General features: G+C 37.7%; 1 protein-coding gene across 5 annotated transcripts in view; it reads left to right on the forward strand.

Moving 5' to 3' along the window:
* The first annotated feature begins 3,898 nt into the window (after positions 1-3,898).
* The window catches only part of ADD1 (adducin 1 (alpha)), a 30,691-nt gene continuing 23,247 nt past the window's right edge, over positions 3,899-11,342 (forward strand). For all 5 annotated transcript variants that reach the window (XM_010187284.1, XM_010187285.1, XM_010187286.1 and 2 more), the window contains exons 1-4: positions 3,899-4,138; positions 5,387-5,549; positions 6,672-6,823; positions 10,023-10,103. In XM_010187284.1, the coding sequence (XP_010185586.1) occupies positions 3,944-4,138; positions 5,387-5,549; positions 6,672-6,823; positions 10,023-10,103 (591 nt within the window). In that variant the 5' untranslated portion in view covers positions 3,899-3,943. The remainder of the gene's footprint in view (positions 4,139-5,386; positions 5,550-6,671; positions 6,824-10,022; positions 10,104-11,342) is intronic.

Here is an 11,342-nt window from a genome sequence, read left to right on the forward strand (position 1 = left end):
CCTGTTCTAAAATGTTCTTCTTTTGTTTAAACTAAACTGTGTAACACCGCTTCCTCTTGAGTGAATGCTGTGATGAAACTTTCAGGGCTAGAAGAGGCTGGGGAGGAAGGAGATTTTGAAAGATAAAAGTAACCCAAAATTTTAATACTAACTTCAGGATTTTTTTTTGTAAACAATGCTCAGTATCTGTAGTTGTGCTGTAAATTTTATCAAGTTGGTTTCCTCACAAAAGATGTATTTCATTAACAGCCTGTGGCTGTTCCTTGCATACGCATGCCGTTGATAAGTACGATATGGTGTGAGTTGGCCTCATGACTCCCGTTTGTGGGGTGGTTTGTTGACGTTTCTAGTGTTTATACCTACATAGGTATTAGAAGAATGAGTCTAATCGCTTCAGTTACGATAAGGTGTGATTTGGATTTTATGATGATTTTTTTCCACCTAGTGAGAGATGCTGTTCCCTCTGATTGTCTCTTCATATTTGAAAGCAGCTGCTTCAGAGAGAAGAGCTCTTTATGCACTTATGTTTTCCAGCCATGGCTTTTTCAGTTAAGGGTGTGGTTTTGTCCTGACACAGTTGTGTTAGATCAGGCTCTCACATAAAAACACTTATCATGGCAAAAAGTCCTTTGACACCCCACTTATCTTTGGGCTGTGGTATGCTCCATTGGAAAGGAACTCTATGTGCTGAAGAGTTGTGGGTGTCAAGACTGTCTTAGGTTTTTCTCTTTTGTTCTTCTTTATAATTTTTTACTTTCTGGGCAGCCTGTTTGGATTTTCAGTGTGACTTTCCAGTTTATAGAAACGTTGGCAGTTCCCCAGTGTGTGTTCAGCTTAACTGTTAAAATTCCCTGTATGTACTGATTGCTAACATATTACTGGAGCTCTTACTGGAGAGTTCATCATGCCTTACTCCCAAAGGGTCATCTGAGGAAACTCATAAATAAATCTCAATGGCTTGTGCAAAATGTTGTCAAACACATCTGTTTCTAATTCAGAAATCAATACCTTTATCACCAGTAGCTGACAGCCATTAAAATAAAAAGTTACTGTTACAATTACATTAAAACAGTTAATAACTAGGCCTTGGGGAGGGGAGCTTTGGCAAGACACGGTGATCCCTTGGTAATGTTGTCTGTGCAGGCTGTTGGGGACCAGCTTGTTTCCAGTGTGAGTAAGAAACAGTGAAGAGAAGTAATTCTATATAGAATTAATTTGGAAATAGCTTTTGGTACTCTGAATTAGTGTAAATAATTAAATGCAAAATTATGTTTGCAAATGTGTGTACACTCTTCTTTAAATAAGACTGTGCATACCCATACACACAAGATGCAGCATTACACTTAAATATATTCTGAAAGTTGAATGCTTCAGCAGGGAGGAGCAGGCCGTTGGTTTCTGCTGGTGGCACTGGTGGTAAACGTGAACGTGATAGTTTCCCTGTGGTTTGCTCTGAAGTAAATACACATCTGGGCTGTGCTCAGCAGAATGCTGTATAAATTCTGAACTGCTCGAGTGGTTTGGTTTGTCTCTAGTTGCGGGCTTGCCCTTGCTCTTTCTAAACTTCCTCTGATTCCTTGTGATAAGCAGAAGGTGGTGAAATTCAGGCCTCGATTGGGCCAAGTGAGCTGTTATTTTAAGAGAGCAAGCTGTACGTTTGGATCTGCAAGCTCATTTTTCAACAAAAGCCTGGATGTAGAGGCATCAGAATAGCAAAGAGAGCTCAGAAGAGGGGTTGTGGAAAGTGGTAGTGGGCCTTCAAAAGCATTTTTGGGTGTGAAATGGCAGATGGCGCAGGCTGGAGGTTGTGATGAGGAAGAGAACTTTGCGGGTGTGCGTTAGGGGTCTGAGGCTGCCAAAGGAGAGGTGGCTCCTTTGCTGTAACAAAAAAAGGAAAGGAAAAAAAAAAACCCGACCATGGCTTAAAGCTAAGCTGATTGGGTTACAGTGGAATACTTTAAACAGCGCAGAGGTGTCTGTGTGTGTTTTATTTAGCAACTCAGTGGGTGGAAATCACTGAGCATCTAAAACTCCGAGTGTCTTGAGTGCTAAGATAGATTTCGATAGTAGAATCCTCTTCTGCGGAGTCAAATTTTTCTTCTTGTCTCAGTTCAGGGATTTCTTCATTCTGAAATAAGGAACGAGTTGGGTTTTGAAACTTATTTACTAATATAAGAATTAGGATGAGATCTGCTAGCTCTGAAGTCTTGAAGTAGAGAATTTTCTTCAATGATGTGAACATGATCTGCATTTGAAATAATTTATGTAAAATTGCCTGTTCTGTGCTGGTCTGTGTCTGAGGTAGTTTTAGCTAATAAATATGCAGGTAAATTCCTAATGAAATTAAAATCCACAAGCAAGTACAGTTTAAGACGAGTCACTAAGAAAAATCTAAAAATAGTAAAATAATAGATACATACATCAAATCAAAATTAACTCGTTATATATAACATGTGGATTAATCATTACTTAGATGAAGTTACATATAATCTTTCTTACTGCATAGCAAAAAGAATTACAGTGCTTGATAATAGCAGCAGATTCTAATGGTACTAATCCCTGCGAAACTGAAGATGCATAAGGAAATTGACTATGTAATTAAATCAGGGTTCTCCTTACTGTGTGAACTCCAATTCTGAATTGGTATTATTGAAATTAGTCTGTTTTGCCCTAATGGAATAGGGAGATAGTTTCTACTTTACTTCCCTAATCGGTTCTTCTGCCTCCCGGAAAAGACCTCCTGGCTCTTCTTGGTTCCTTTTCTTAGTAAAGTCACTAAATGTCGCAGTGCCAAAGGATTTCAACCTTGCATATTTTGTGTATAATGTAAATAATTGCAGTTTGCAGAACTAGCAAGCTATTCAGAGTTAAATATTCTTACAGTTTGTGGTGTTGACATTTTGTTTAATCGTGTATGATGTGCTAAGAAAATAATTTTCTCTGAAAAGGTTTATTTTTAAATTAGTACGATCAGGAGTGTGAGGTTTGAGTCTCAAGGCGTTGCAAGGGTGGCTTTATTGAACTGGTTGCTTGTAAGTGGAAGGCTTAAAAAATTATTTTGAAGAAGGATTTTGGAGTGAAGGTTATAATACTGTGCCCAGAAAATTGGGATAATGCTACTCAAAGGGATTCTTGTGAGTGAAAGAAGGATGTGCCTATGAGCAATACCAGCTGAGTTTTCAGCCTTTCTAGTAGATGCGTGCAGTTGCTGATTACAGCATTTAAAACTGATGGGAACCCTGGCCAGTGGGTGGGGGTTGTGTGTGTGTGTGTGCGCGCTTTCCAGATTCCAAAACCCACATGCTAATGTAGTGATGTGCGTGTTGTTGAATGAACCTAAAATAGATCTATTTGTGAAGAGCACGCCTCGGGTTTCAGAGGCAGTATTTCTGAGTTTGTCTCCAGAAATGTGTTTGCAATCTGAGCATGTTTTGGTGGGGCTGATCTTACATATTAATGAACATGTGTAATATCCTATTTTCCATAATGATTTAAATTCTGATTTGTACAAGATTCTTTTTATTAGGTCTGCTTTAACTTTTTAAGGAAAAGAAAAAAACAAACAACAAACAAAAACCCAACAACCCCAAAACAAATAAAAGCCCCCCCCCTCAAAAAAAAAACCAACACAACAAAACAACACCAAAACAAAACCATTGAATTTGGACCTCACTTGTCTTGAATTTATCTGTCTGTGAGAATAAGTCTGCTTTTCTAATCTTGTATTTTAAAATCTCTTTTATCCTCTCAAATACTGCCGTCCAATTGTGTAAACATGGTTTCTGTGTTTGGAAGCCATGTTCGTTTTAGATGGAACTATTGAATTATATTGAACTATTTACTCTGAAACAAGAAAAACATATGCAGTTCTTAATTATTTCCTTGCTTGATTGATTTATTGCTCTTCTCTGCCTCCTCTTCATAGGTTCCTTAAAACTGTGCTATGAATGGTGATTCCGGTGTGGGGGTGGTAACTTCACCACCTCCAACAACAGCCCCACATAAAGAGAGGTATTTTGATCGAGTGGATGAAAATAATCCAGAATATTTGAGAGAGAGGAATATGGCACCTGACCTTCGCCAGGATTTTAACATGATGGAACAGAAGAAAAGAGTCTCCATGATTCTTCAAAGCCCAGTAAGAAAATACTCCAACTTTAAAGTGATGAATTTATTTTATCTGTTTTTAATATCCCTATGGATTTGGAGAAATTTGTGGTATCTTAGATTCATTTGATGTTTTTTTTCTAGTTGGTCTTCTAAAGCATCCTAATTGTAGCCTAATTTTTCCTCACATTTTCTGATTGAATTTTGATTGTCTACTCATGAAGCAGCTCCTCAGTTTTGCTTTCAGAACTCCGTGTATAATCATCAATGTTTTTCCATATTGTCCATCTAGTCGTGGTCATTTTTTCACTTGCTTCATGTGTTTAGTAGTTATTTAAATACTTAAGTGAGAGTAGCTTATATAAGGCAGGTCTACCCTGTCCTCAGTTTTTCATGCATGGTTCAGGTATATGAAATATTTTTATATAACTCTTTCTCAAAGGCTACACAATAATAAACTATGGATGATTGAAATGTGATATTAAACGGGTTTCCCTCAGGGAGAAAGTACACAAAACAAAATTTCTCTCATAACGTTTGTTCCTTTTGTAATAGCTCATGGATGACTTCAGACTCAAAACAGTTCATGACACAGCTTCATTTAGAAAAAGGATGTAGTGGTATATTTACAGTTTTTTCTGTGTGAAATCAGCCCATTTTATTTAGATTCACTTCACAATTGGAGTACTTCTCTTTCAGTACAAATTCCAGTGTTATTGTGAAAAGCAGCAGCTACCAGCAATAGTAAAAAAAAAATCTTGTTTTCTTCCTTTCAAAGTTTAGAACCCAAAAATCCAAAAGAAAAACAAACAACAAAAAAAATCAACCAAGAAAAAAGCAAACAATTCTGTGTTTAATCATATTTTAAAAATTCAATGGTTATTCCTTCTGGTGTTTCTCGGTGCTACCTTGGCTCTCATTTCCCCAACGCTGATAATTTTCCTTCTCTTTTCTGGTTTCACTACTTTTCCTTTCAAGTTTTGTGTTCAAGTCAGTTGTCCATCCCACTCCTCCTTCTTCCTGAAATCCCTATTAGTAGATTCAATGAATTTGTGTTGCTTGAAGAGAGAATGAGGGATTTTCCGTTCACAAAAAGGTGACTCATATCTTTGAAGCTCCAGAGAGCAACGTTTTCAAGTAACATTTTGTACCTGGTAATATTGCCCAGAGCAGCAGAAGAGGTACAGGATGCTTCCGTCTTTGTGCTAAAAAGAAGCAGCATGTGAAAGGTTGAAGTTCATTTGAATGTGCTTTACAGTGTGCGCTGTCCCATTGCTAGGCTTTTTGTGAAGAACTGGAATCCATGATCCAGGAACAATTTAAGAAGGGGAAGAACCCAACAGGTTTATTGGCTTTACAGCAGATTGCGGATTTCATGACCACAAACGTACCAAATGTCTATCCTGCAGCACCACAGGGCGGAATGGCTGCGTTAAACATGAGTGAGTGCACCTTAATTTATAATAGTTGAATTATTTTTATTTTTTAAGACTAAAGATAAAGACGGTGTGAATGAAGTAAAAAGTACTGTGAAGTACAAATACAGTCCCGTTCTGCTCGCAGGAATGCTGCAAACGTAAAATGAATTTATTAGTTTGTAAATGCCACAGTAATATGAAATGTGATTCATGTAGATAATTTATATCAAAAGCTTTTCAAGCGTGGTTTGTTAATTGAAAATTAGGCCTGATAAGTCAGCACTAGTTAAAAATTTAAAGATGTAAATATTGCTAATGTTTGCCACGTGGATTGTCTGCAGGAAAATGAAACGCTCATTAGTAGTCCAGTAACAGTGAAGGTCTTTAGAAACTAGGTATTTTTTGTACTTTGAAATACTGGTTGCAGCTTGCTTCTGTGAAGTGAAGCTATGGACAAGAAGTGTCAGCAGGCAAAACAAAGAAGGAAAATAAAACCCAAAATGTGCAAATGCGTATACGTGTAGGTTTTTTGTTAAGATAATATAAATCCTTGCCTGTGTTCCAAACCAAATCTATCATTTAGACTGTGACATGATCTGGTTCTGCTTTATCAGTTACTTTTAACCACATTTCTAACTGCGCTGTAACTGGAACGACAGTATTTGTAATTCTTTACCATAATCCTCCTCTCTCTAGCTTTTACTTATTTTTTCCTAACTAAATGAGTTTATGTGCATCTTTTTACATGTGTAATTCTCCTTTTCAGGAATACCAAATCATATATCTCAAAGTGGAATATTTGGGGATGCTTCTTTCTGTTAACAATGAGGTTGTATTGTACAGTCAATTATAGGCTGAGAGAGAGAAAAAAATATTTTGCTAAAGACACCTCAGCACTAATGAATATTAAGGAAGGAAATGAATGCTGAGTCTACTGATGATCAATGGCCTTGTCCGAGACTGTCATTATATTTATGTAGTACAGATTATGACATTATGGTAATTAAAGTTCGCTATCCGTTTCTCAGGTTATTATGTTCATATAAACTTGTAAGAACAACCAATATTATAGCAGTGTATGTTGTTAGGTTTTAACTGATGTTGAATGTAACCCCCTTCTTGTGCTTTTTCACCACTTCTTTTCAGGTCTTGGCATGGTGACACCAGTGAATGATCTCAGAGGGTCAGATTCTATTGCTTATGAAAAAGGGGAGAAGTTGTTACGATGTAAATTGGCAGCCTTCTACAGATTAGCAGATCTCTTTGGCTGGTCTCAGCTTATTTACAATCACATAACAGTGAGTATTGAATCAACAGATAACTGAAGCAATTGTTTAACATACAAGAGAATTGCTTCCCTCCCCCATCTGTCATTTTCTCTTTGTGTGGAAGAGGAGCAAAGTGGTATTGAAAGCAGTATAATAGTGAAGAGATTTGTCATTGCATCTCAAGAATAAGAACTGGAACAGCTTGGATGTCAGCTGCCATAGTCTGAATAGAGTCTTAAGAGAGTGTACATGAAAGTTCTTATGATGAAATTAAGATTCCCAAAAGACTCGGTCTTTTAAGTACTTTAAATACTTTGCATAATTGTATGTATTATTTTGCAGGGTCATGTCTTAGTTTTCTTGCTAAGTACTAAATTTATTAGTCATTCACTTGGATTTAATCGTTCTAGATACCAACCTTTTTGAAAAAACAGCCATAGTATTTCTGAACACAAGCAAACTACTTAGCTTAATGCAGTGTGCCAACAATTTTCCTTGTGACTGAGTAATTGCTGGCATCCATAAAAATAATGACAAGGAGGTCAAATCAGGGAGGTTTTATATGCCAGAAGAATGATCAACATGAGTCTCATGAGTAAAGTCACAGCTGTGATGTGCAACCCAATTGTTTTCCTAACAGAGCTGAATTGTTTCTTTTTCTGCATAGTAGAGGTTGTCCTTTATGTATTTTCACTTCTTCTAGTTGCAGTCTGAATGAGATACCATAATTTTATTGTTGCTGCTTTTTGAGATTTCAAGGTATGGTATTTGTGAGCTGGTGAAGTAGATAAATGCTATGGGTAGGCATACGATCAAAGCAGTGTTGGCTAGATTGTCTGTTTCCTTTAGTAAGGGAACATATCCAACATAGTGGTTGTTGTAAACAACTCTGCCACCCCATGCTTTTTTCATACATGACAGGAGAATTGATTTTGTAAAAGGGACGTTAATGTGGTAAAAAGATTACTCGGAAAGCAGGTTTGGAGATGCCTTTCCAGTGTAAAGTTCAGCTCAGGGAATGTTTTTGTGTTTAGATAAAAATGTAAATGTAATGAAGATAGCATGCGTAGAAAAGCATTTATGGCAAGGCCATGTGATGGAGGTGGAGTGCTTCAAGTTTACTTTCTTTCGGTGGAGGGGAAGCGCAGGAAGACTAATGGATAACGGTGATACCAGTTGAGGTGGAAGACAGTCAAAACACTTGGAGTATGGATTCTGAAACTATTTTAGACAGTTTTAAAGGGAGAAGTAGTACTGGAAAGCTCTTGGTTAATGGCCTATCACTGGCAATCACAAGTCGTAGTTCAGCTGTCTTTTACAAACTCATCCAGTGAATAACATTCTAAAAGGTGACTGATAGATCTAATTTACCTTCAGAAGCTGATCTAGAACAAGGTTGTCATATACATAAAATAGTCCTGACTTTGTTCCGTATACCTATACATTAAGTAGTAGTGCGGTAGTAAGGCACTCCTTTGGAATGTGCTGAGTGCCTACCACTTCATGCAGCGCTGGAGTTGGACTCCAGGTTTTCAGTTTTTTGTGAGTGGGTGCTATAATTACTAGATGACTTCATTCAAGTTAAAAGCTGCTAGTGCATTTTGCGAGTAAAAGAAAAGAAAACAACAGCCTTCTGTGAGAGACATAAGCATGTGAGTTAGAGGAGAAAGGAATTGAGAGGATATGAGAGCATATGCCAATCTGGACGTATCAGGGAATTGGGTGGAGTATCTTTGCTTTTCTGGATCCTTCTCAATCACGGACAGCTGCTGTGTGAGGAATTGTTCAGATTGGTGTAGTCCTGACACAGAAGCTGAATTACAGAGTGTCAAGAACTTTCATGTCAAGTACATTAATGTAGAGTAGAGTTGGATGCCTCCAGGGTTAGGCAGAATTTGAGCTTGCAGGTTCACAGAAGGTACAGAACATTCAGCAAGTCTTGATTTGCTTTGAGGGCACGAGCCGTTTATCGAATCTAATCCTAAAGTAGATTGGTTTTTGAGTCTTGCTGCTTGTTTATCTTATGTTTGAGCCTTTTTATTTGCTTTTGGGGCATTTTGAATATTATCTGTCCTTTGTCTTGCAGAAATAAGTAAAACATTTTCTAGATCACTTACACTTCTGTAATGGAGAACTGTTTTGCTGATTCATAATACAGGTTAGCTTGAACTAACTGGTGCAGCTTAAGGCTCTTTTGCTATTTCATGTAACCAGCTGGTTGTAAAAGAAGCTAGATTTGTACTAGAAGCTTTTGGATAACTGATTAAAGTACTTTTTCTAGAAAAATCTTTTTTCCCTTGCAGTAGAGCTATGTCAGAGTATGTGTGTATATGCGTATATATTTAATGTTGCAAGTAGTAGAAGGCGGGAGGGAGCATAAAGTAGCTGCATCTTGGGGAAATGGGAAACTTTATTTATAAGTTTTTAAAACATTAAAAAAAAACCAACACAAAAACTGGGTAGACTAATAGCAAAATAGGGATTTGTCTCACATGTCCAGTAAAACATTTGAAGCCTTTTAGTTCTCCATTGCAAGACACCTAAACTAACTAGCCATCCTGTACTTCTCATTGTAGAGAATTTAAACAGATGCAGCCCAATGGTTTGAAGTCATAATTATTTTTGTATTATAAAATCCTAATTGGGAATTAGGCAAAAGAGCAAAAACACAAGTAAGGGTGAGGATACTTGGTAGAAAAACCCAGAGGTGTGCTGTGCTGCTCACAGATGTCTCATCTCACATAGCACCAGCATCATGATGAAACCTTCTCAGCATCAAGATGTTTTAGATCTGCAGGCCAAATTCTTACATTTTCTCACACACTTCTTTCATACCTTTTGTTTTACTGGGGCAGAAATACAGTTGGACTATAAACTCTTTCTTCTAAAATAAGAGCCCAGTAACTTTCCCCACACGCTTCTCACAGTATCATTCCTTTTATCTGTAGTAGTCTAGTTGTCATTACCACTGGATCTCAGGATTTTACTGCCTTCTACCAATCTGAAGGACTCTGGCATGTATCTACCATCTGGTTTTGTTCAACGTGAGTTCATTAACTGTGCTGTCTGCTGATTCTGTTGCAGCATACATCGTAGTCACATTGCATATGTTATAGGCATACTTTTCCACTCCATACTCAGGAAGTGAAAGTAACTTTCATGGTTTTGGGCCACCATATATCCTTTAATAAAATATTCTCAATAACCTTTACTCTTGTTTTATTCTTAGGCCAGAGTAAATTCTGAGCAGGAGCACTTCCTCATTGTACCTTTTGGACTCCTCTATAGTGAAGTTACAGCATCTAGTCTGGTAAGCAATTACTGTTTCTCACAGCTGTAAAATATGAGTAGCTGAATCTGCTCTGTCTGTATATCTATCTGTCACTGTTTGAATTCCATCCTAGAGAGTATTCTACTCTGTGTTACATGTTTAGGATAGTTTTACTGAACATGGTTGGTTTTGGTACAGCTGAGGTATCTGTGAGATCTCTTTGCACATGTTGACCACCAGGTGTCCTCCAGTTGATGTAGCTGTAAGGAGGAGCCAGGTCATTTGGACAGCTGATCACACCCACCGTGCCCTTGAAAACTGCTGGCTGTAAGGTCAGGCATGTCAAGGGAAACAGTATGTGTTTCATACATGATGCAAACCAACTACAATTTCAAGATACTGTGTCAGACACCGGATTTAGTTGCCATTGTTTAATGATGAGAGTTTAGAGATGTTGTTTTTGAGATCTAGTGGTTGCAGTTGAAGACACAACTCCCTTAACTGCTAGCTAGTGGGAAGCATTTTGTGAGTGTTTTATCTTCAATCTAGTCTACACTGCTGCTGAAGGCAACTTGAGTTAATGTGGTTGACTCTCTTGTGTTGAAACAAAATAGAAAATATAAAATTTCGTCCTGTTCTTTCCAACTGGCTATTGTAAGGTAAGTGACCTCTAGCAGAGAAGTGAGGTAAATATGTGCAGAGTAGTAACATTTGAGATTTGTCACTCTTGACACCTTAAGGTCCCAATACTCCCCCCTCAGCTATCTGCAAAGTTGGCTCTCTTGTACACAGTTCCACTGTAACTATCTAGAACTTTAATTGAAAAAGCTATAGGAAAAGAAATGGAGAAGACTGAAACCTACCCTTTCTTATTACTACATTATTTTTAAAAGAGGGTAAGGGGCATGCTGTGGGGTTATTTTGTGTGGTTTGGATTTTTTTTTAAGGCATTTTGCTTTTATCTCTATATCAGGAATGTAAGTACCTTGAGAAGGGAGGTCATGTGAAGGTAATGAAGTACACACACATACGCACAGTAGAGAGCATGTTCACACAGAAAATAGCTAGCAGCAGGATTTAATAAGAAGATAGACTACAGTGATAAGGAACATAGCTTAGCCAGATTAACATGCTGACCAGCAGCCTGCTTACATGGCTGGCCCTTTATTGTCCCTTTCTCTCCATTTCTCCCATGCTTGTTCTTCCCTTCTCCACTTTGAAACTCCATTTTCTCCAGTCTTGTTCTCTCCCAGATAACCCATGCATAATTACTCTTTC

This window comes from Mesitornis unicolor, unplaced genomic scaffold (assembly GCF_000695765.1).
Source record: "Mesitornis unicolor isolate BGI_N332 unplaced genomic scaffold, ASM69576v1 scaffold8366, whole genome shotgun sequence".
In the NCBI taxonomy this organism is placed as follows: domain Eukaryota; kingdom Metazoa; phylum Chordata; class Aves; order Mesitornithiformes; family Mesitornithidae; genus Mesitornis; species Mesitornis unicolor.